The following is a 26,168-nucleotide window of genomic DNA, read 5'->3' on the forward strand; positions in this document are numbered from 1 at the left end:
TTAGTAATGAAATGTGGCACATTAAATACAAAATATGAATTAAATATGAATTAAACGTTCATTCTAAGTCCCAAAATGATTGTGAAAAACCATTTGGTGAATGGATGAATAAAAGTTAATTGAAAAAAAAAAAAAGAACATTTAAGGAAAAAGAAAAAAGAAAACACCCGTGCAAAAATCAAATAAATGAAAAGTCTATAAGATGCAGGGAGACTTTCTTCAAAAAACATTGAATAGGAGTTTATAGTTGAATCCACCACCAAATCAAGAGTAATGGACTCTTACCAGAGTTCCATGACAGAGGATCAAGGTATGCAGAGAAGTACTGGATGGCTTCAGGACAAGCAAAAACACCAATACCGGACGGTCCCCTCCCGACCGATCAGATCATGATGGAAATCCCAAGGTGCATAAAAATATATAGAGACTCCATAGTGTAAAACCGTAATTTATTCAATATGTTAAAACAAAAGAAACACGCTTACAATGTTGTAGATAGTAAAAAGCCTGAAGTCTGCTGTTCCGGCCGCTCTGTCCTACGCATTTCGTAATAACTTACGTTGTCCAGGGGCACATTTTCCACATTTTTCCTCTAGACATTATTTGGAAGCCCATAATAAGGATCCTGCTAAAACTATTTTTTTAGGGATCGACAAGTATACATGTCAATGGAGGGATGAGTCTTTGGTGCGAGGCTAGAGATGGCATGGATACACAAAATTAAATGCTACACACCGTTCGGGTTGAATGTCGACATAGACCTGAATGCATTTATTGATAATGCCTGAATTTTGTCCTTTTGGGAGGTTGACGCGCTGACGTCATCGCGACCTTAATGTGGGTGTATGCAACGCCGGCCGTTGAACTGTTCTTATGGATGTTTTATACTGCATATTCTTGTAAGTACAATTCCTTTTATTTATTAAACGTGTCAAGCGGATTCACACTATGGCTAGTTTTCTTTTTTCTCCATGATCCTGAGCCTGAGTTGATGTATGGTCCGTCATCTGCTGTACTTCCAAGTTCACGTTGAGCACAGAGAAGTAGCGCCATTGGTTTGGCGTCCAGATCTCCAGTTTACACACAGGCTTATTAAGCTTGCCTTTTGGTAAGCGTGAAATCTATGTGGTGGTGGATCACGAGTGATGTTTTTTATCCCATGTTTCTACAGAGCCTTCACTGGGAATAACTGAGGGATTCGTGTTTTTTGTGTTTGGACCTTTCAGTCTCTATGGATGACTTTCATGGTCACATACTTTCATTCACTTATTGACTTTTATTCATTTCCAAAACACTTATTGATTTTTATTCATTCATACATTGTTTTCACCAGTTTTTTAACACAATCATTAGTGCAGTTTTTTCCTGTTTTATTGTTGTTTTTTGTGTATATCTCACAATTTAACTGCTGCTGGTAGAGATTTGGTAGTTTTTCTATTTCCATTTACTAAATTTAATGGTTTGGCTATTGAAACCCACATTCTAAGGAATTGTGGCCTTTCAGGCTCAGAGATACCTACCTTGATTAATGCAAGGAAGCCAGGTTCCAGAGTAATTTATTATAGAGTCTGGAAGGCATATGTTTCTTGGTGTGAATCCAGGGGTTGGCATCCTAGGAAGTATGTCATAGGTAGAATTCTTGCCATTCTGCAAATGGGGCTAGAGATGAAACTGGCCTTGAGTACTATCAAGGGCCAAGTCTCAGCCTTATCAGTATTGTTTCATTGTCCACTTGCTTCGCTTTCTTTGATCCAAAGCTTTATACAGGGGGTAACGTGGCTTAATCCACCGGTTAGAGCACCCCTGAACCCTTGGGACTTGAATTTAGTTCTGTCGGCATTACAGAAACAGCCTTTAGAGCCGATACGGCATATTCCTTTGGTCCTTTTGACAAGGAAGCTAGTTTTTCTGGTAGCCATTTCTTCTGCAAGAAGGGTATCAGAGTTGGCGGCTCTTTCTTGTAAAGAGCCATATTTAATCGTTCACAAGGATAGAGTAGTATTGTGTCCTCATCCTAGCTTTCTGCCTAAGGTGGTTTCAGATTTTCACCTAAACCAGGATATTGTTTTACCTTAACTTTTTCCAGAACCCTGTTCTAAGGAAGAATAGTCACTACACCCTTTGGATGTAGTGAGAACAGTCAAGATCTATTTGAAGGCGACTGCTCAGATTCGGAAAACAGATGTTTTTTTCGTGTTCCCTGAAGGTCCTAGGAAAGGACAGGCAGCATCAAAATACACTATTGCCAAATGGATTCGGCAGGTAATTATTCAGACCTATTCAACGCGCACTTCACCAGGGCTGTTAGTGCTTCGTGGGCAGTGCATCACCAAGCCTCCATGGCTCAAATCTGCAAGGCCGCAACTTGGTCTTCAGTCCATACATTCACCAGATTCTATCAGGTGGATGTAAGAAGGCATGAGGATATCGCCTTTGGGTGCAGTGTGCTGCAGGCAGCAGTAGAGGTCACGGTCCCGAACCCACCCCCCCTCCTTAGGACATCACCGCAGCCGCCATCCAAGCACCCCGTTTCTCTAACAGCTAGACTCGGGGGACAGACCATGGCTGCGGCCTAGCCCCTGGCCAGCCAACACCTCTTACCCCTCCCACACCTGTCCATTGGTCCCCCGTGCCCTCTACACCTGGGACACCCCCTCCTCGATACTGGACCTCACTACAGGGGCACAGGTTAACACCGAAGACCAGGATATCCACGGCTCTGGCCCTGACCAGCGTCCATCCTAGATCCTCCTAGACGCAGCCGCAGCATCAGTCCAACCAGTAAGTAGTGGCCAGATTCCCCCTACCCTCTGCCCCCCCTCCTCATATTTCCTTCTGGACTATCCTGCAGACAAGCCACCGGGGTACCTAGTAGTTGATCCAGGGTCCTCGAGTCCGATTGCCCCTCGGGGGGTCAGGAAGGAATTTTTTTCCTCTGCTGTAGCAATTGGCCAGCTCAGATAGGGGTTTTTTGCCTTCCTCTGGATCAACAGAAGAGCGGTAGGTAGCCCCTCCATCACCTCCAGAACTTCCCGCACCATCATTTAGCCCGTCAACTACACTATTCCAGTAGCAGAGGCAGCTGTTTGATCCCTCCTCCCCAGCAAATTCATCATCCTTCCTTCAGCAACTTTGTCTTCCCCGCCATGTGCAATTTCAAGTACACAGCGGACGCCTTCCACAGAAACACTGCCTCAACTTTACCAACCGCCACTCAAAAAAGACTAAAAAAAGAAAAATTACTAAGGACCAACCCACAATCAACCATCAAATACAGGGAGTCACCAATCCAACCACAACAACTAGCATGCGCCCTGATCAACACCAGATCGGCAGTCAAGCACAGACTGGAAATCCATAACTTCATCATCGAAAACAACATAGACTGCTTATTCATCACGGAAAGCTGGCTAACATCCAACTGCAACACCATCCTAACTGAATTGGTGCCTGAGAACTACAGAATCCTAACTGAGCACAGAATAGGAAAAAAAAGGAGGAGGCCTAGCAGTGATCTTCAAATCGTACCTTGTGTTCACCAAACCAACTTTACAGAACTCAGTGCCTTTTATGGAGACACTCTCCCTGCATCTTCAAACAACACCCCAAGACACCATTCACATACTACTATGCTACAGACCACCAGGACCAAAGACCAATCTCCTTACACCACTCACTGAATTCATTTCAATGCACACCCTGAAAACCAAAAACTTTCTGGTTCTTGGGGACTTTAACCTCTGGGCAAACTCTACCCAAGACACTATCGCGACCGCCTGCATTAACCAACTGGAAGAACTAGGTCTTCAACAGCTGATAAATGCTCCCACGCACGGTTCAGGACACACTCTAGAACTCATCTTCAAACAGAATATGGACATCAACATATTCAACAACACACAACTACCATGAACGGACCACCACGCTATCAAATTTAAAATCACCACTAACACCACCCTCCAAAAACAGAAACATGCAACAACACACTGGAACAGATCTCAGAAGAAACTACATTCTGAACTCTTCAAAACCATACTATCAAACAAAATACCATTACTAAACTTAAACCTCTCAACAGAACAAACACTAAACTCCCTAAACAAGGCATTACTACAAACAGCAGACTCAGTGGCGCCAAAACGCAGAACATTCATCCGCAAAAAAAAACTCGAGATGGTTTAATGGCACTCTCACCCTACTCAAGCAAGAACGTAGAAGAGCTGAAAGTGCATGGAGAAGAAATCCTACCAAGGAAAACCATACAAACTACAAAGTACTCACGGTGAAATACCACAAAGCAATCTTCCAAGTCAAAAAGAACATTTCTCGAACACCATCTTAACTGCCTTAAACCAGCCGCGGGAACTCTTCAAAATAGTCGCCCAGTCAATGAACCCAACCTGCTTAGAGCCCCCAACAAATGATACTCAAGAATTTTGCAATGAGTTATCAAATTTCTTCATCAACAAAATCGAAAACATTCGGAAATCAATTCAACAGAAATAAACAACCAACCTCACTCAACCAAAGCAAAAAAGGGATATCGGCACGAATATCACACAACCACCGGATTTCTCTTTGACCCCAATCACTACGGACACGACTATAAACATTATGAGAAGCCTTCGAGACAGCACATCACCAAATGACATCATTCCCACAAAACTTCTGAAAGAATGTTCCGACATCTTGGCCCCTACTATAACACACCTCATAAATCAGTCGTTCAACCACCCTCAAGCAAGCCATCGTCAAACCCCTGCTAAAGAAACCCAATCTCTACCCTAAGGATCCTAACTACCGCAGACCGATAACAAACCTCAACACCATCTCCAAGATTATGGAGAAAGCAGTAGTACAACAGCTACAACGCCACCTGGATACCCACCAACTCCTGGACCCTCTGCAATCAGGCTTCCACCCAGGCCATGGCACAGAAACAGTACTGCTCAAAATGTGGGACGATGCCCTTGAAGCAGCAGATGACGGAGAATCATGTCTCTTGGTACTGTTAGACCTCAGTGCAGCATTTGATACAGTGGACCACAATACTCTACTTGTCCGCCTCACAGAAGTAGCAGGAGCCACAGATTCTGGTCTAAAATGGTTTGCATCCTTCTTAGAGAATCTCAGACAGTGAAACTAGGAGCATTCACCTCTGAAACCCGCGCAATCTCCTGTGGAGTCCCTCAGGGTTCACCCTTGTCACCAGTGCTATTCAACATCTACATCCGCCCACTCCTCAAAATCATCAAAAAATCGGACCTCTGCTTCCACTCATACGCTGATGACACCCAACTCTACTTTTGCATCACGGGACAAAAAGACCACCATCAGCAATTAGAGAAATGCCTCACTTTGATAGATGACTGGATGACCATTAGCTCCCTCAAACTCAACGGTTCAAAACAGAACTTCTTCTCCTACACGCTAACCAAAATTCCAAAACCAAGACTCCGTGGACACCTCCCACCATCTTTGGACAGACCATCTCTCCAAGCACCAAAGCCAAGAGTCTCGGAGTTATCTTTGTCTCAGAAATGACAATGGATGCACAAATAGGATCAGTAGTTAGCGGATCTCACCATCTCCTCTGCCTGCTACGTAGACTCATCCCCTTCATCCCAGAAGAGGACAAAGCAGCAGTAGTTGGAACAATCATCAATTCACAACTCGACTACGCAAACTCGCTCTACATAGGATTACCCCAATATCAGCTCCTACAGGTCATCCAAAACGCGGTGGCAAGACTGCTAACAGGAGAAAAACCCTGGGAGTCCATTTCCCCATCCCTGAGGAGCCTACATTGGCTAACCATAAAGAATCGGATCACATTCAAGACCCTTTGCCTCACCCACAAATGCATACAAGGAAACGCTCCTCAATACCATCGAGATAAAATAAAACGCTACACACCCAATCGCAATCTTCGATCAACTAACCAAAACCTCCTCCTCATTCCCAAATTCCGCTACAAAGCAAAGGGAGAACGAAGATTCGCAGTTCAAGGGCCTCGGCTATGGAACGCACATCCGCATGGAAGAAAACCATCTGGCCTTCAGGAAAAAAACTCAAGACCTTCCTCTTCTAAGAAGCTGACAACACAAAACGCATTCAGCGCCTTGAGGCGATTCAGTTCACATTTGCAGTGCTTTACAAATTATTCATTCAGTAGAGGTCCTCAGGTCTGATTGCACTCTACTTTTGTTTGTGTCCCCTCCCCTCAGGTGGCATTGCTCTGGGACATCCCAGACAGTAATTACTGTGGCTCTGTGTCCCGTGATGTACGATAAAGAAAATAGGAATTTTATAACAGCTTACCTGTAAAATCCTTTTCTTGGAGTACATCACAGGACACAGAGGTCCCTCCCCTCTTTCTGGTTACAGGTTTATTGCTTTGCTACAAAACTGAGGTACTCCCGGTAAGGGGAGAGGTTATATGTGGAATTGAACTTCCTGTTTAGGGTGTGCCAGTGTCCATCACCTGAAGGTGCCATATAACCCAGACAGTAATTACTGTGGCTTTGTGTCCCGTGATGTACTCCAAGAAAAGGATTTTACAGGTAAGCTGTTATAAAAATCCTATTTAAAAAAAAAAAACAAAAAACGAGGGTTTACAACCCCTTTAAACAACTGTGTACATTACATGTAACGTTGAAATTTGACCACTAGAGGTCATCATAAGTTATTTGATATAGTATAAGCATATATATAAGTAATATTAACTATTAATCCCATAAATGTGTTGCTTAAAATTAAGATCTGCTATAATAAGTTTGTAACTTATTTTAGGTATTTATATGTGGATAGGGTAAAAATGTTGATATGAATTTATATTTAAAGTAACTTGTATTCCAACTTTTAATACTTATGAATGAGCCCTACTGGCTTCCAATTGTAAACAGTAACCGGGAGCTGTCGGCAATAGCTTAGTTACAGCGCAGGGGGTGAGCGAGTGAGCTCCCAGCACAGAACTGTGCCAGCTGTTTGTATATATTTGTAAGCATGACGTAAAAACCCACTACAATGCTGCCCCATGTATGGGTATGGCTTTCGTGACAGATTAAGCATTCCAAAACTCTTCAGTGATCAACCCCACAACGCCCAAGTAGACATGATGAATATGAAAACGCCAATAAGAATAACATAATTTATTGCCCAGAAGTAATATTAACTATGTTTATTCATTTTTATTTCCAAAAAACACCACACAAAACACTTTTATTTAAGAATAAATTAACTGAAATATCATTTGACAATAACAATGTTATCCTACTTTTGTATGTAGTTTTTATATTATGGTCATGCATAAATACTACATATGTACACATTTTATCTAGTTTATAGTTTGCATTTGTAAAGTATCTGCAATCATAGTTAGTCGGCTCTTCAGGCTTTCCCTCTTCTGTTTTAAAACCGTTTCCACAGATTTGAATTCTTTAAGAATTTCATCAAATTCTTCCACAAAGAGTACGTCCAGTGCAGACTGCTCACTTTATAAAAACAGAATAAAGCATCTCTTTAAATTGTGCACACAACAAAGCAGTGTTTGGTAAATTTTATTTGTACGGCATCCCTCCAGATGTTACCCGGGCTGCATGCTTAACCCTCTTGGGTCGCTGCAGCTGTGGGTTGGACACCCCTGTCTTTGAGCTTGTGCCGAGGACATTGTTTGACATCATTCAGAATTAAATTACAGGTGCATTGATCTGCAGTTGACCTCCTCCTGACCTGCATTTGACTTGCTTCAAGCAAATTTAGCATTCTTACAGGCTTGTATGGGAATGCAAAAACCAGTTGAAGAAAACAAAAGGATGCTGGCACAAGCCCTGAGGCAGGTGTGAGAGTGCTTATTTGGTTTAGCATTTGATAGATTTCATAGATTATATTAAATGTAACCTCAATGCTAAAAAAGTGTTAAAGAATTATCACTGAATTTGTTTTTACAGTTGCAATAAAAAGTATGTGAACCCTTTTGGAATGATATGGATTTCTGCACAAATTGGTCATAAAATGCGATCTGATCTTCATCTAAGTCACAACAATAGACAATCACAGTCTGCTTAAACTAATAACACACAAAGAATTGAAGAAATGTTACCATGTTTTTATTGAACACACCATGTAAACATTCACAGTGTAGGTGGAAAAAGTATGTGAACCCTTGGATTCAATAACTGGTTGAACCTCCTTTGGCAAAAATAACTTCAACCAAACGTTTCCTGTAGTAGCAGATCAGTCGTGCACAACGCTCAGGAGTAATTCTTGACCATTCCTCTTTACAGAACTTTTTCAGTTCAGCAATATTCTTGGGATATCTGCGGTGAATCGCTTTCTTGAGGTCATGCCACAGCATCTCAATCGGGTTGAGGTCAGGACTCTGACTGGGCCACTCCAGAAGGCGTATTTTCTTCTGTTTAAGCCATTCTGTTGTTGATTTACTTCTATGCTTTGGGTCGTTGTCCTGTTGCAACAACCATCTTCTGTTGAGCTTCAGCTGGTGGACAGATGGCCTTAAGTTCTCCCGCAAAATGTCTTGATGAACTAGGGAATTCATTTTTCCTTCGATGATAGCAATCCGTCCAGGCCCTGACGCAGCAAAGCAACCCCAAACCATGATGCCCCCACCACCATACTTTACAGTTGGGATGAGGTTTTGATGTTGGTGTGCTGTGCCTCTTTTTCTCCACACATAGTGTTGTGTGTTTCTTCCAAACAACTCAACTTTGGTTTCATCTGTCCACAGAATATTTTGCCAGTACTGCTATGGAACATCCAGGTGCTCTTGTGCAAACTGTAAACATACAGCAATGTTTTTTTGGACAGCAGTGGCTTCCTCTGTGGTATTCTCCCATGAAATCCATTCTTATTTAGTGTTTTACGTATCGTAGATTCGCTAACAGGGATGTTAGCATATGCCAGAGACTTTGTAAGTCTTTAGCTGACACTCTAGGATTCTTCTTCACCTCATTGAACAGTCTGCGCTGTGCTCTTGCAGTCATCTTTACAGGACGCCCACTCCTAGGGAGAGTAGCAGCAGTGCTGAACTTTCTCCAGTTATAGACTTTTTGTCTTACTGTGGACTGATGAACAGCAAGGCTTTTGAAGATACTTTTATAACCCTTTCCAGCTTTATGCAAGTCAACAATTCTTAATCATAGGTCTTCTGAGAGCTCTTTTGTGCGAGGCTTCATTCACATCAGGCAATGCTTTTTGTGAAAAGCAAACCCAGAACTGGTGTGTGTTTTTATAGGGCAGCTGTAACCAACACCTCCAACCTCATCTCATTGATTGGACTCCAGTTGGCTGCCACCTCACTCCAATTAGCTCTTGGAGATCTCATTAGTCTAGGGGTTCACATACTTTTTCCACCTGCACTGTGAATGTTTACATGGTGTGTTCAATAAAAAACATGGTAACATTTAATTCTTTGTGTGTTATTAGTTTAAGCAGACTGTGATTGTCTATTGTTGTGACTTAGATGAAGATCAGATCACATTTTATGACCAATTTGTGCAGAAATCCATATCATTCCAAAAGGGTTCACATACTTTTTTATTGCAACTGTATATTATTTAGTTCCTGATGGGATAAAGTACATGTAGTACGAAGTCACATCTTTCTAGTTGCCCTAAAACACTTAGGGCTCATGCACACTGCAGCTAAAAAAAAAAAAAAAAAGCTGCTTTTACAGGCATTTGAGATTTTATTAAAAGAAGGGGGAAGAGAAGGGACACGCCACCTAAGTGTAGAGGTTAAAAATTCATTTAATAACACAAGGATTAAGAATCACTTACAAAATGATGTAATATACATTGCTCATCAAAGGCAGGGAAGGGAGGAGACCATGCCAGAGCATCCTCCAGATTCAGCACCTTCCACAGGGTCTGTAGGCATGATTTCAAAGTCCTCAGAGAGTCCTGTGGCCACCAGGAAGTAAACCAGCGTGGAACACGCTCGGAAATGATGTCACTGGACAAGAGACGGCTGGGAGATCAGGCTACGCGCTCGGAGCTCCAACTCAGGCATGTAGAAGGAGGTTTACTTCCTGGTGGCCACAGGACTCTCTGAGGACTTTGAAATTACTCCTGCAGACCCTGTGGATGGTGCTGAATCTGGGGGATGCTGTGGCATGGCCCCCTCCCTTCCCTGCCTTTAATGAGCCCTTTGATGAGCCTTTTATATCACATCATTTTGCAAGTGATTCTTAAAGTGGTTGTAAACCCTTTATAACCACTTTTTGCTACAGGTAAGCCTATAATAAGGCTTACCTGTAGCTACCCCGGATATCTCCTAACCCTGCACGGTTTCGAAGATATCCCTTGTATCAACATGTGCCGACGTCATCGGCACATGCGCACTGAAGCAACGGCGCGTCCGTGCCATTGCTTCAGCTAGTATGCCGTTACCGGCAGATCCCGTGTGCATGCGTGGGAGTGACGTCATCGCAACTCCAGCCAATCACAGCGCCGGAGCCTGCGATACCCAGAAGTAACTCCAGGAGCGATGGCGCCGGCCGGAGCGGTGTACGAGGGCCACTGTGGGGGCTTCGATCTAAGGTAAGTAATTCATAATGAGCTAGTATGCTGTGCATACTAGCTTATTATGTCTTTGTCTTGCAGGTTTTTTTTCTGTTTTTGTTTTTAAGTAGGTTTATAAATATACACACACACACACATACATATGTATATGTATGTGTATATATATATATATATATATATATATATATATATATATATATATATATATATATATATATATATATATATATATATATATACATATACACACACATACACACACACACACAGTATCTCACAAAAGTGAGTACAACCCTCACATTTTTGTAAATATTTTTCATGTGACAACACTGAAGAAATGACACTTTGCTTCAATGTAAAGTAGTGAGTGTACAGCTTGTGTAACAGTATAAATTTGCTGTCCCTCAATATAACGCAACACACAGCCATAAATGTCTAAATCGTTGGCAACAAAAGTGAGTACACCCCTAAGTGAAAATGTCCAATTAGCCATTTTCCATTCCCGGTGTCATGTGACTCGTTAGTGTTACAAGGTCTCACGTGTGAATGGGGAGCAGGTGTGTTAAATTTGGTGTTATCGCTCTCACTCTCTAATACTGGTCACTGAAAGTTCAACATGCCACCTCATGGCAAAGAACTCTCTGAGGATCTGAAAAAAAGAATTGTTGCTCTACATAAAGATGGCCTAGGCTATAAGAAGATTGCCAAGACCCTGAAACTGAGCTGCAGCATGGTGTCCAAGACCATACAGTGGTTTAACAGGAGAGGTTCTACTGAGACCAGGCCTCACCATGGTCTACCAAAGAGGATGAGTGCATGTGCTCAGCATCATATCCAGAGGTTGTCTTTGGGAAATAGACATATGAGTGCTGCCAGCATTGCTGCAGAGGTTGAAGGGGTGGGGGGTCAGCCGGTCAGTGCTCAGACCACACGCCGCACATTGCATCATATTGGTCTGCATGGCTGTCATCCCAGAGGAAAGCCTCTTCTAAAGATGATGCACAAGAAAGCCTGCAAACAGTTTGCTAAAGACAAGCAGACTAAGGACATGGATTACTGGAATCATGTCCTGTGGTCTGATGAGACCAAGATAAACTTATTTGGTTCAGATGGTGTCAAGCGTGTGTGGCGGCAACCAGGTGAGGAGTACAAAGACATGTGTGTCTTGCCTACAGTCAAGCATGGTGGTGGAAGTGTCATGGTCTGGGGCTGCATGAGTGCTGCTGGCACTGGGGAGCTACAGTTTATTGAGGGAATCATGAATGCCAACAAGTACTGTGACATACTGAAGCAGAGCATGATCCCCCTCCCTTCGGAGACTGGGCAGCAGGGCAGTATTCCAACATAATGATCCCAAACTCACCTCCAGTACGACAAAGCTAAAGGTGATGGACTGGCCAAGCATGTACCAAGACCTAAACCCTATTGAGCATCTATGGGGCATCCTCAAACGGAAGGTGAAGGAGAGCAAGGTCTCTAACATCCACCAGCTCTGTGATGTCGTCATGGAGAAGTGGAAGAGGACTCCAGTGGCAACCTGTGAAGCTCTGGTGAACTCCATGCCCAAGAGGGTTAAGGCAGTGCTGGAAAATAATGGTGGCCACACAAAATATTGACACTTTGGGCCCAATTTGGACATTTTCACTTAGGGGTGTACTCACTTTTGTTGCCAGCGGTTTAGACATTAATGGCTGTGTGGTGAGTTATTTCAAGGGGACAGCAAATATACACTGTTATACAAGCTGTACACTCACTTCTTTACATTTTAGCAAAGTGTAATTTTTTCAGTGTTGAAAAGATATAATAAAAAATTTACAAAAATGTGAGGTGTATACTCACTTTTGTGAGATACTGTGTGTATGTATATATATTTGTGAAAAAAGTCCAATAAATAAAATTTTAAAAATCAAATTTCTTCATAAATTTAGGCCAATATGATACAAAGTTTTTGGTAAAAAATCCCAATAAGCGTATATTGACTGGTTTACACAAATGTTATAGCGTCTACAAACTATGGGAAATACAGTGGATATAAAAGGTCTACACGCCCATGTTAAAATGTCAGGTTTCTGTGGTGTAAAAAATTGAGACAAAAATAAATCATTTCAGAATTTTTTCCACCTTTAATGTGACCTATAAACTGTACAACTCAATTGGAAAAAAAATGAAAGTGAAAATAAAAATGTGGTAGCATTAATAGGGAATGTGTGTGGTGTGGGAATGCTTACCATTCCCACACCAAAGCTGAAAAGTAGTTTTAACCACTTCAGTACTAGGCACTTTTAAACTCTTTCCGCCAAAGCCAATTTTCAGCCTTCAGTGCAGTCACACTTTGAATGACAATTGCATGGTCATGCCACACTGTACCTACAGTGAGGGAAAAAATAGGGTTTTTATAACAGCTTACCTGTAAAATCCTTTTCTTGGAGTACATCACGGGACACAGAGCAGCATAGTATTTATGTGGGTTATAGGCCACCTTCAGGTGATGGACACTGGCACACCCTAAACGGGAAGTTGCCTCCCTATATGCACTGCTAGAGTGCGCTTTGATTTGAAAGGGAGGAGTTTTCCTCTTTAAACCCTAAGCCTGAATAATAACTTGTCAAATCCATCTATACATTATACATATACTTTGACGCTGTCTGTCCTTTCCTAGGACCTTCTGGCAGTACAAATAGAACATCAGTCTTCCGAAACTGAGCAGTCGCCTTTAAATAGACTTTGACTGCTCTTACTACATCAAGGCAATGTAGTGACTTCTCTTCCATAGAACAGGGTTCTAGAAAAAATGAAGGTATAACAATATCTTGGTTCAGATGAAAACTTGACACCACTTTAGGCAGAAAACTTGGATGAGGACGCAACACGACCTTGTCTTTGTGAATAATTAAATATGGCTCTTTACAAGAAAGAGCAGCCAACTCTGATACTCTTCTTGCAGAGGATATAGCGACCAGAAAAATTAACTTCCTTGTCAAAAAGATAAAGGGAATATGCCGAATCGGCTCAAAAAGGCTGTCTTTATAACACTGATAAGACTAAATTCAAGTCCCAAGGGTTCAAGGGTGACCTAACTGGCGGATAAGCCGCGTCACCCCCTGCATAAAAACACGGACCAAGTAATGCGAAGCAAGTGGTCTTTGAAACAATACCGATAAGGCCGAGACATGACCCTTAATAGTACTCAAGGCCAGCTTCATTTCTACCCCTAATTGCAGAAAAGCAAGAATTCTACCTATGACATACTTGCGAGGATGCCAACCTCTGGATTCACACCAGGACACATATACCCTCCAGACTCTATAATATATGATTCTGGAAGCTGGTTTCCTTGCATTAGCCAAGGTAAATACCACTGACCCAGAAAGCCTGCGATTCCTTAGAATGTGGGTTTCAATAGCCAAACCGTCAAATTTAGAGTTTGTAAGGTAGGAAGGAATACTGGTCCCCGCAAGAGCAGGTCTGGACGTGGTGGAAGGGTCCATGGGTCCCCTACCGCTATTTTTACGATCTCTGCTTACCAGGAAATTCTGGGCCCACGCTGGGGCTACAAGAACCACGCAGCTTCCTTTCCTGCTTGATCCTGTGAAGAAGCCGTGCTAGCAGCTGAATAGGGGGGAATGCATAAATCAGTGATAACTGATCCCACGGGGTCACCAACGCATCTGTCCCGTATGCAAATGGGTCCCTTGTCCTTGACACAAAGTTGTCCAGTTTCTTGTTGAACCTGGACGCCAATAGATCTACATCTTGGGTCCCCCATCTTTGGCATATAGCCAAGATGTCGGGCTGAAGAGACCATTCTCTTAATAATAATAATAATAATAACTGCTGGCGACTCAAGAAGTCCGCCTGCCAATTCTCTATTCCTGGAATGAAGACTGCTGATAGGCAATGTACATGCTTCTCTGCCCAAGCTAGGATATGGTTCACCTTCCTTTGGGCTGCGTGACTCCTGATGCCCCCTTGGTGATTGACATAGACCACTGCTGTGGCATTGTTGGATTGGATCCTGGCAGGATAAACCCTTAACCTGAACGTCCAGGCCCTCAGAGCCAAGCGTGCTGCCCGATCTGATGTTGATGGGCAAGGCCTTTTCGGCTCTGGACCATTTCCCTTGGACAGTCGCTTTTTCCTGGACTGCTCCCCAAACCGAAAGGCTGGCATCTGTAGTTAACACCTTCCAGGTTACTGGTAAGAAGGATTTTCCCTTCTGCAGATTTTTGGTTATCCACCACCAACTGAGGCTCTGACGCACCTTTGGGGTTAGATGCATTGGGAAATTTAGACCTTGAATCCTCTTTGTTCCAAGCAGATAGGATACTGTTTTGCAACAGTCTCGAATGAAACTGGGCATATTGAACAGTTTTGAATGAAGCCACCATCTTTCCTAACAACCTCATGCAAAGGCGAATGGAGGGATTCTTTTTCATCCTGACCACCTGGACCAGCTCCTTTATGGCGCTGATTTTTGTCTGAGGCAGAAACACCCTTTTCTGGGCTGTGTCTACGATCAGACCTAAGTACTGCAGCCTTTTTAGTGGTTTTAAGGAAGATTTCTCTAGGGTGAGGATCCAACCTAGTTATTCCAGGTAGTTGACTGTGCTGACCACGCTTTGGTCTAAGCGGGCTACCTACTGATCTATTAGCAGGAGGTCGTCCAGGTATGCCAAAACTGTTATACCCTGAGCCCTTAGTCTGGCCAGAGGTGGGGCCAGAACCTTTGTAAATACCCGAGGTGCAGTAGCTAGACCAAAGGCAAAGCTACAAACTGAAAATGGTGCCGCTCCACCTCAAATCGCAGATATTTTTGGTGAGCGAGAAAAATAGTTACATGCAGGTATGCATCCTTGATGTCGATTGATGCCAGAAGTTCCCCTCCTTGTAGGTTGGAAACTACTGACTGGATTGACTCCATGCAAAAGAAGCGGATATTCAGGAACCGATTTAGATCCTTGAGATCTAGAATGGGTCTGACATCTCCATTTGGTTTTGGCACCGTGAAGAGGTTTGAATAAAACCCTAACCCCTGCTCTTCCATGGGGACTTCCATGAACCTTTTGAGACAACAACCGGTCTAATGCTAGGAACAGAGACTTTTCTGGATCTTTGGGGACGTTTGACTTCAGAAAGCAAGGAGATGGGAACTCTCAGAACTCTAGTTTGTAACCTAGAGCTACTGTGAAGACGACCCATCTGTCCTGAATTTCCTCCTGCCAGACCCCTGAGAACTGCAGAAGTCTTCCCCCCACTCGAGCGAGTGGGGACGCCCCTTCATAAAGAAGCCTTAGCATTCTGTTTTGTAGGTTTCCTTCCCCAGGACTTTTTCTGTCCCTGGGCTTGACCTTGAGGTTTACCTCTTGACTCTGATGGCGGAGGCCGTCGTGACTGCCTAGAGGCTGATGCCCCTGGGCCTGGAGAAGAAGCCCGTTTAAAGGAGGGACGTTTACTCCTTCTCTTAACTGGTAAAAGGGTACTTTTCCCACTTGAAATCTTTTGGATGTATTGGAAGACCAGCCAAAAGCTTTCTGCACGGCGCCTCGGCTGACCAATTTTTCAACCACAGGATCCTATGCATATGCACTAGCAAGAGGGTAAGGCACGATGCCTGATGAACAGAATCCTTAATAGCGTCAATTGCAAAACATAGTGCCCTTGGCAGTACGGCTAAGTCACAGGCCTGCTGAGTGGGGACAGCCTTAAGCACCTGCTTCAATAGATCTTTTAAGGATTGACAAATGCCTATTGCTGTGACTGCCGGTTGAGTCACTGCACCTGCCAAGGAAAAAGAGGTTTTCAACAAGAATTCCATCTTTTTAGCCGTTGGATCCCTAAAGATCTGGGCATTCTCCACAGACAAGTTAAGCTTTTATTCACACAGGATATACGTAGCAGCATCAACTGATAGTATGCACCATTTTTTGGTGAATTTTTCCTCCATAGGATAAAGTGTTGAAAACTTTATAGGAGGAAGAAAATGCCTGGGTGCCATTTTGGAGGAACCAGGAAGTAATCTCCATAATTTGCACTTTCAATCAGACGGAGCTGCCACTTGTTATGGGGGTAACCAGTATTTATAAATACTCAGCCAGTACAGTGGTCCAGCACCCCAGATGATGACTTCTAAGTCGAAACACGTCGGAAGGATATGCTGAGACCACTGTCTTCTTTTATACAAGCGCATGATTTTACTGCTAAACATGTGAGTGTATTTCCTTTGCTTTTTATATATTAAAATTTCCATATGGAGTTACGCTATATGCCTTCCTCTTTCTTTTAATGATTGGGATGACTGCCTATATCTACTGAGTCCATCCATACCTTACACCTGTCTGGAGGTCCATCTGGAGGTCATATCTGGATAGAGCATCTGATCCCCTTGGTATATTATACCACAAAGCTTGATTGATTCACTAGGTGTACACCTATTTGAGTTCAATCCCTCTGGTAAGCAGCTTCTGGTGTCTTTGGTGGTGGATCTACTATCAACTGTTATTACATCATACATATTTGAAGTTAAAGACTGTCACTATATTATATCCACATGTGGTTGAGGATTATCATCACACATGATTGAAGCTTGTCACTGACTTTTTTCTTTTTTGGACATCACACGTCCAAGTTCCTCTGTTTATAGACATCACATGTCATAATAGAGGACCGCTTGGAGTATTTTTGAGCACATCATTTATTATTCACGTTTTTTGTACTCATATTATTTGTTATGGTGTATATGATCACATAAACGCTGCACATTTCACCCAATTTGTCATTTTTGCAAATTTATCCACTGCTGTGCTGGCTGCTTTAGTTTTTTTTTAAATTTTTTTTATAGACAGTGCGGTATATATTTGTTTATAATTGGAAGAAAATGCCTATCTGGGTGATACCACTCAGCTGTATGAGCGGATCCAGTGTGAGGAGCTGGGGAGGAAGAGGAGGAAGGGGGCCGCCGCGACCCCTCGATTGGGGGGGCGGAGAGAGCACGGCCATCCACCATAGCTTCTATCCCCCTAGCTCCTGGAGGGAGAAGGAAGCCGTATTACCCATAAGGGGGACGCTAAGACCTCTTCTTGGAACACCAAGGGACTCCCCCTCCAACTTTCCAGTGGCTGAGACCAACTCCTGGAGAAGCCTGGCTGTCTCCTGCTGACACTGAGCGAAATGCTAAGTAGCATGGTAAGGTATGTGCTTTTACACCCTCTAGTGGTGAAAACTAGGCATGGCAATATTTAGCACAAAAAAGAAATCCATAAGTGAACTTGAAGTTCCTTAGGATTCCACTTACCTTTTCCCGCCGCAGGATTCTGTGGTATAACCAGACAGACCCAATCTTCACCCATCACGGCGGGCTGTGTTTAAAACCTTCAAGGACCGGGTCCCTTTTTATCGGGGTTCCACTCCCTTGGACCTGTATAGCACCCTGCCAGAAAGCTTTATGGTATTAATTGCATGACCAAAGCACTGGGTCCCAGGGTTCAGCCCTCCAAGGAGAGGCATTACAGGCAAAACCTTGTTTATTCCGGCACGAGGCCCGGGTACCATCCACTTTGGCCTTAATGGCACTTTGAATGGATCCGGTTGCATGGTTTGCTTGCTCCAGCAAGGAATGCTCCAGTGGAGATCTTCATAGTACATCTTTAACCGTGACCAACACCTTAGACAGTGGTGAAAAAACTGAGGTGCTCCCGGTATGGGAGGGGTTATATAGGGAGGCAACTTCCTGTTAAGGGTGTGCCAGTGTCCATCAGCTGAAGGTGGCCTATAACCTACATAGTAATTACTATGCTGCTCTGTGTCCCGTGATGTCTGATAAAGAAAATTGTTTGATCCCCTGCTGATTTTGTACGTTTGTCCACTGACAAAGAAATGATCAGTTTATAATTTTTATGGTAGGTTATTTTAACAGTGAGAGACAGAACAACAACAAAAATATCCAGAATTTCAAAAAAGTTATAAATTAATTTGCATTTTAATGAGTGAAATAAGTATTTGATCCCCCATCAATCAGCAAGATTTCTGGCTTCCAGGTGTCTTCTATACAGGTAAAGGACTGAGATTAGGAGCACTCTATTAAAAGGAGTTTGTCTAATCTCAGCTTGTTACCTGTATAAAGGACACCTGTCCACAGAAGCAATCAGATTCCAATCTCTCCACCATGGCCAAGACCTGTCTAAGGATGTCAGGGATATGATTGTAGACCTACACAAGGCTGGAATGGGCTACAAGACCATCCCCAAGCAGCTTGGTGAGAGGGTCACAACAGTTGGTGAGATTATATGCAAATGGAAGAAACACAAAATAACTGTCAATCTTCCTTGGTCTGGGGCTCCATGCAAGATCTCACTTCATAGAGTTTCAATGATCATGAGAATGGTGAGGAATCAGCCCAGAACTACACGGGAGAATCTTGTCAGTGATCTCAAGGCAGCTGGGACCATAGAGACCAAGAAAACAACTGGTAACACACTACGCTGTGAAGGACTGAAATCCTGCAGCGCCCGCAGAGAGTAGAATGTGAGTGTGTAGTGCTAGTGTACATTACAATTACAGCAGGCCTGAGGCCTCCCCTCTGACCATCGTCCGTCCAAAGCACTGTGCGTGCATTATCACAGGCCTCCTCTGACCACTGGCAGTGGCATCCAGGGTACTGTGCAATACAGGCCATCCTTCAGACCCGAGACCACCATCCAGCACTGTGCAGCATTACAGGCCTCCTCTGACCAGTGACCACCAACATGGCGGCATTAAGAGCACTGTGCATTACAGGCCATCCCTCAGACCTGAGACCACCATCCAGCACTCTGCAGCATTACAGGCCTCCTCAGACCCCCATCTAGAGCACCCTGCAGCATTGAAGGCCTCCTCGGACCACCGTCCAGAGCACTGTGCAGCATTACAGGCCTCCTCAGACCACCATGCAAAGCACTGTGCAGCATTAAAGGCCTCCTCAGACCGTCCAGAGTGGCTAAATATGTATCTGCGAGTTTGTTCAAACCTAATACCATAAATAATAACATGATATTAGATTTTTTTACTCCAGGAGTATATAATGAGTTTGGAAATTCTATAGAAATGATTAAATAATGCATTACAATTTAACTAAACGCATTCAATTTCAGTTGACTAAAATACGATTACTAAAATGGCACTAGAAGTAAAATGGCATTTTAGTCAAAAGACTAACTAAAACTAAATCTAAATTTGATGCCAAAATTAACACTGGTCTGAAGTTTGAACATTTGATTAAGAGGAGAACTGAGTGAAAGTGTTGTGGTCAGATGAGACCAAAATCGAGCTCTTTAGCATCAACTCAACTCACCATGTTTGGAGGAGAAGGAATGCTGCCTATGACCCCAAGAACACCATCCCCACCGTCAAACATGGAGGTGGAAACATTATGCTTTGGGGGTGTTTTTCTGCTATGGGGACAGGACAACTTCACCGCATCAAAGGGATGATGGACGGGGCCATGTACCACAAAATCTTGGGTGAGAACCTCCTTACCTCAGCCAGGGCATTGAAAATGGGTTGTGGATGGGTATTCCAGAATGACAATGACAAAACAAACAGCCAAGGCAAAAAAAGGAGTGGCTCAAGGAGAAGCACATTAAGGTCCTGGAGTGGCCTAGCCAGTCTCTAGACCTCAATCACATAATATGTGGAGGGAGTTGAAATTTCGAGTTACCAAATGTCAGCCTCGAAACCTTGACTTGGGGAAGACCTGCAAACCTGGTGGCCAACTACAAGAATGTCTGACCTCTATGATTGCCAACAAGGGTTTTGCCACCAAGTATTTGTTGTCATGTTTTGCAAAGGGATCAAATACTTATTTCACTCATTAAAATGCAAATCAATTTATAACTTTTTTTAATGCGTTTTTCTGGATTTTTTTGTTGTAATTGTGTCTCACTGTTAAAATAAACCTACCATTAAAATTATAGACTGATCATTTCTTTGTCATAGGGCAAATGTACAAAATCAGCAGGGGATTAAATACTTTTTCCCTCACTGTACATGACATTTTAAAAAAAATTTTTGAGACAGATAGAGCTTTCTTTTGGTGGTATTTAATCACCACTGGGCTTTTTATTTTTTGCTAAACAAACAAAAAAAAGACTAAAATTTTTGGAAAAAAAAAAGTTTTTTTTATTAATTTATGTTATAAAATTTTGCAAATGATAATTTTTCTTCTTCACTGGTGTGCGCTGATGAGGCTGCACTGATGAGGTGGCACTGATATGCGGCACTAATGGGCGGCACCGATGAGAAGGTACTGATAGGTGTCAATGATGGGCACCACTGATAGGGCTGCACTAATATTCAGGGCATATCTGTGTACATGTCGACTGTCACACTTGCCGGTTACCAGATCACCTCTTCTCATGCTGTGACAGCGTGTGAGGAAAGTACTGCCAATAACTGGCAAGTATGTTTACATTGTGATCAGCTGTAATTGCACACAGCTGATCACATGGTAAAATGGCACTGTGATTGGCCCTTTACTGTGTTGTGTGATCAGCTGTGTCTGAAGGTCACAGAACACGCTGGGCGGGTGTGGTTCTGGAAGGACATAGAGCCGTGCTCTAGCCTTCTTTCAGCTATAGCGCAGGTCTGAAGTGGTAAAGTCGTAAGGAAATGTGTTTAATTCTTGTCAAAAACTTCACAAAAGCTTGCTGATCACACTGCATTTACACTAGCTGAAGCCTATGGGAACAAGGCCTTAGAGGGGATGTCCCTCAATTGTGTTGTGTTTGCAGGATAGGAAAGAGAAGGTAAGTCCCCCAAAGGGACATAGATGGCAAAAAGTCCTGCCAGGGTTTTTTTTTTTTTTACCATTCCTTACTCGATCCAATGTTAAAAATTAAAAGGGAGCCTAATGCCGTGTACATACGCGCAGTCTTTTCGGCATCAAAGTTCCGACGGTCTTTCGACGGACTTTCGAATGAACGGACTTGCCTACACACGATCACACCAAAGTCCCACGGAGTCGTAGGTGATGACATACGACCGGACTAAAATAAGGAAGTTCATAGCCAGTAGGAAATAGCTGCCCTTGCGCCCTTTTTTGTCAGTCGGACTAGCATACACACGAACGGATTTTTCGACCGGACTCGAATCCGTCGGAAAGATTTGAAACATGTTTTAAATCTAAAGTCCGTCTGATTTTCGACTGAAAAAGTCCGCTGCAGGTCCGATGAAGCCCACACACGGTCAGATTGTCCAACGGATTCGTTCCGTCGGACCAGTCTGGTCGAAAAGTCCGCCCGTGTGTACACGGCATTAGATATGCTTTAATATTACTACTTATTTTGAAAGGCATTGCTGATATTACTGACTTTAATAAGCACGTTTACCTCAATGACTTTGCATAGTTTGAAAACAGGTGGTTTATTTCATTGCTTACATCTGTTAAAAGAAAAAAAAACTGCTTAATACCAAATAAATGTATTCACACACTGTGTAATTGCTAATCGAAAGTACTAACCTTTCAATAACTCAAAGTCTTCTCCTTGGTAGATGTCTAAATCAGAAGATGGCTGATTTGTTGGTAAGGCATACTGAAGCATTTCTGAGTCTGGGACCTATCAGCATTTGAAAGACATTAAAAGCAGATACATAATTACTGAGTTACTCTAGTTAAAAAGAGGACTATAGTTTAATTATCAATATGTTTACATGACTCATGCCATTCCTTCTTCTGTTCCAAGCTCCTCATTGATTCCTCTCATGTCACAGCTCTCTAGAACACTCAAGACAGCTGTGAAAACTCTGTAAAAATCAAGTTTACACTCTTTCAGGTTCCTGTCTTCATCGTTCTCCCATTTAGGTGGATTTTTTTTTCTATTGGCTGACCTCAGCATGCATGCACTTGAAGTAAAAAAATATAACTGATGCAGGTACACCCCAATGATTCTAAATCAGAGGATCCACAGAAAATGAACCTTAAATTTTAACAGTCCTATAAATGTAACACCCTGACACCACGGCATGTTTCCCTACATGATGATACAAGTCAGTGTTTCATATACCGTGCATTCAGAAAATATTCACGAAACTTCACTTTTTCCACATTTTGTTATGCTACAGCCTTATTCTAAAATAGATTAAATTCATTATTTTCCTCTAAATTCTACAAACAATACCCCATAATGACTACATGAAAGAAGTATGTTTGTAATCTTTGAAAATTTATTAAAAATAAAAAAAATGTAAAAATCATATATTGGGGTCTACCTTCGGGGACCCCTTCTCCTCTCCTCCCTGTCTTTTCTTTCTCTTTCTTCTGCTCCCCTACCCCTGCTGTTACCTCTTTTCTCAGGAAACTTCCATTGTGCTTGAATAGCATAGTCTATCTTTAGTGATGTAACTAGGCCGTAACTCAGCAGTTGAATGACCATGGTATTATACTCTTGAGGGACAGTTGAATGTATATTTTGTTCCGACTGAGTCTACATACGCAAGTTAAACCCTCAAACAGCTTGATAAGTCAAAGTCTTATTGCTTTAGTTACACAGATTGTCAATGGATAGGCCATGCACAGCTATTTTTTTTTCTTTACCTGTACTATACCTAATGCAACACAATGGCATTTCTTTATATATTATCTGTTATGCTATCTGTTGATCTTTTCATTAAAATATTTGAACGAGAAAAAAATCACATGTACATAAGTATTCACAGTGTTTGCTCAATACTTTCTTGAAGCACCTTTGGCACCAATTACAGCCTCAATCTTTTTGAGTATGATGCTACAAGCTTGGCACACCTATTTTTAGGCAATTTCTCCCATTCTTCTTTGCAGGACCTCTCAAGCTCCATCAGTTTGGAAAGAGGGGGTGTCGGTGCACAGCCATTTTAATCTCTCTCTCTCGAGATGTTCAATGGGGTTCAAGTCTGGGCTCTGGCTGGGCCACTCAAGGACATTCAGAGTTGTCCTGTACCCACTCCTTTGTTATCTTGTGTGTGCTTAGGGTTGTTGTCCTGTTGGAAGATGAACCTTCGCCCTAGTCTGAGGTCCAGAGCACTCTGGAGCAGGTTTTCCTCAAGGATGTCTCTGTACATTGCTGCATTCATCTTTCCCTCGATCCTGACTATTCTCCCAGTTCCTGCCTGCCCATCCCCACAGTATGCTGCTACCACCATGCTTCACTGTAGGGTAGGTACTGGCCAGGTGATGAGCGGTGCCTGGTTTCCTCCAGAAATTACGCTTGCCATTCAGGCCAAAGAGTTTAATCCTTGTTTCGTCAGACCAGAGAATTTGGTTTCTCATGGTCTGAGAGTCCTTCAGGTGCCTTTAGGCAAACTCCAGGCGGGCTGTCATGGTTGTTCTTCTGGAAGGTTCTCTTCTCTCCACAGAGAAACGCTGGAGCTCTGTCAGAGTGACCATCGGGTTTTTGGTCACCTCCCTGACTAAGGCTCTTCTCCGCCAATCACTCAGTTTGGCTGGGCAGCCTGCTCTAGGAAGAGTCCTGGTGGTTCCAAAATTCTTCCATTAACGAATAATAGAGGCCACTATGCTCATTGGGACCTTCAATGTTGTAGAAATTTTTCTGTATCCTTCCCCAGATCTGTGCCTCAATACAATCCTATCTCGGAGGTCTACAGACAATTCCTTGAACTCCATGGCTTGGTTTGTGCTCTGACATGCATGTTAACTGTGGGACCTTATACAGACAGGTGTGTGCCTTTTCAAATCATGCCCAGGCAACTGAATTTACCACAGGTGGACTTTAATCAAGTTGTAGAAACATCTCAAGGATGATCAGTGGAAACAGGATGCACATGAGCTCAATTTTGAGTGTCATGGCAAAGGCTGTGAATACTTATGTACATGTGATTTATTTGTTTAAAAAAAAAAAAAGAGCAAAGATTTCAAACAGACTTCTTTCATGTTGCCATTATAGGGTATTGTTTGTAGAATTTTGAGGAAAATAATGAATGTAATCCATTTTGGAATAAGGCTATGACATAACAAAATGTACTTGCCCAAATAGCACAAAATGCCCCCAAATGCCCCATTTTGGAAAGTAAACACACCAAGCTATTTGCTAAGAGGCATGTTGCAGATCTCGCTTTTGTCACAAAGTTTTGAAAATTGAAAAAAGAAAAAAAAAATATATTTTTTTTTACTTTCCTTTCTTAATTTTCAAAAACAAATGAGAGCTGCAAAATACTCACCATGCCTCTTAGCAAATACCTTGTCTACTTTCCAAAATGGGGTAATTGGGGGGAGGGTTGTGCTATCTGGACATTTCAGGCCATCTGTAACTGTGATAAGTAGTGAGGAGTAAAATCACAATTTTACGCCTTTAGAAAGCCTGAAAGCAGTGCTTGGTTTTTGGGGTCCTGTAAGTGGCTAGGCTCCCAAAAAGTCTCACACATGTGGTATCCCCATACTCAGGAGAAGCAGCAGAATATATTTTGGGGTGTAATTCCAAATATGCCCATGGCATGTTTGAGCAATATATCATTTAGTGACAACTTTGTGCAAAAAAAAAAAAAAATATTCCTTGGACTTAACATGCCTATCAGCAAATAGCTTGGGGTGTCTACTTTCCAAAAAGGGGTCATTTGGGGGGGGGGGGGGTTTGAACTGTCCTGGCATTTTATGCGCAAAATTAGAAGCTTATGTCACACATCACCCATGCTTCTAACCACTTGAAGCCTTTGGAGACACTTTTTGTTTACATGAAAAAAAACATTTTTTTTTTTTTGCTAGAAAATTACTTTGACCCCCAAAAACATTATTTTTTTTTTTTAAAGCAAAGATTAAAATGGTGGGTGCTGCAATTTTTCAAATGCAATTTTATGGGAGAAAAAAACACTTTTAAATTTTGCCCAAATGTTTGATGAAATAAAAAAGATGATCTTATGCCGAGTACCAAACACGACATGCTTTAAAATTGCGCCCGAGAAAACCATGGAAGACGGTGGGAGGGGGGTTTACGTTCCCTTCCACTGCTTGTAAAAGCAGTCTAGGGGCTAATTAGTTGCTAGGATTGCTTTTACATGAAAGCCGACCTCTGGCTGAAAAGAATGATACCAAGATGATACCTAAACCTGCAGGCATCATTCTGGTATAACCACTCAAAGTCCAGCAACATACCAGTACGTTGCTGGTCCTTGTTGCGCATATATTGTAATTTTTTTTGTTCATGCAGGCTGTGGGCTAAACGAAAAAAAGAGATTTATTGGTGGGTATGCCCATTATTAGAATACCGCCCTTCATCCATCCACTTCTAATGATGGGCATACATGTACCATTTTTTTTTTAAACTGTGGTGGTGAAATTACCTCCTACAGCTGCCGATTTTCGTATCGTGAGAGCAAACGCTGTTGCTGTCAAGATAAATAAATCAGTGCTGCAGCTGAATGGCGTGCCCGAAAAGGAAACAATGGTAACGATAAAACAATAACTCAATAAAACAACTTGATTTTTTAACGCAATCTGTGCCTAAAAAATATATGCCAAAGCATGGGGGCAATCCGCCTCTAATGTTAGGAGCAAATCGCTCCTCCCCCCCTGCACCATGTTTCGGCATATCTGCTCTTTTTTTTAACTGTGGTGGAGAAATCCCCTCCTACAGCGCTGGTGTCACGGCTCTACATATCGTGGGAGCA

The 26,168-nt window shown here is 42.6% G+C and overlaps 1 protein-coding gene across 7 annotated transcripts in view; it reads right to left on the bottom strand.

The window, feature by feature from the left end:
* Window positions 1-7,162: 7,162 nt before the first annotated feature.
* The window catches only part of TEX12 (testis expressed 12), a 220,867-nt gene continuing 201,861 nt past the window's right edge, over window positions 7,163-26,168 (bottom strand). For all 7 annotated transcript variants that reach the window (XM_073603156.1, XM_073603154.1, XM_073603152.1 and 4 more), the window contains 3 exons: window positions 22,033-22,129; window positions 21,902-21,953; window positions 7,163-7,493 (listed from right to left, as the gene is read on the bottom strand). In XM_073603156.1, coding sequence (XP_073459257.1) covers window positions 7,337-7,493; window positions 21,902-21,953; window positions 22,033-22,129 — 306 coding nt within the window. In that variant the 3' untranslated portion in view covers window positions 7,163-7,336. The remainder of the gene's footprint in view (window positions 7,494-21,901; window positions 21,954-22,032; window positions 22,130-26,168) is intronic.

Source organism: Aquarana catesbeiana, linkage group LG10 (genome assembly GCF_042186555.1).
Source record: "Aquarana catesbeiana isolate 2022-GZ linkage group LG10, ASM4218655v1, whole genome shotgun sequence".
NCBI lineage: Eukaryota > Metazoa > Chordata > Amphibia > Anura > Ranidae > Aquarana > Aquarana catesbeiana.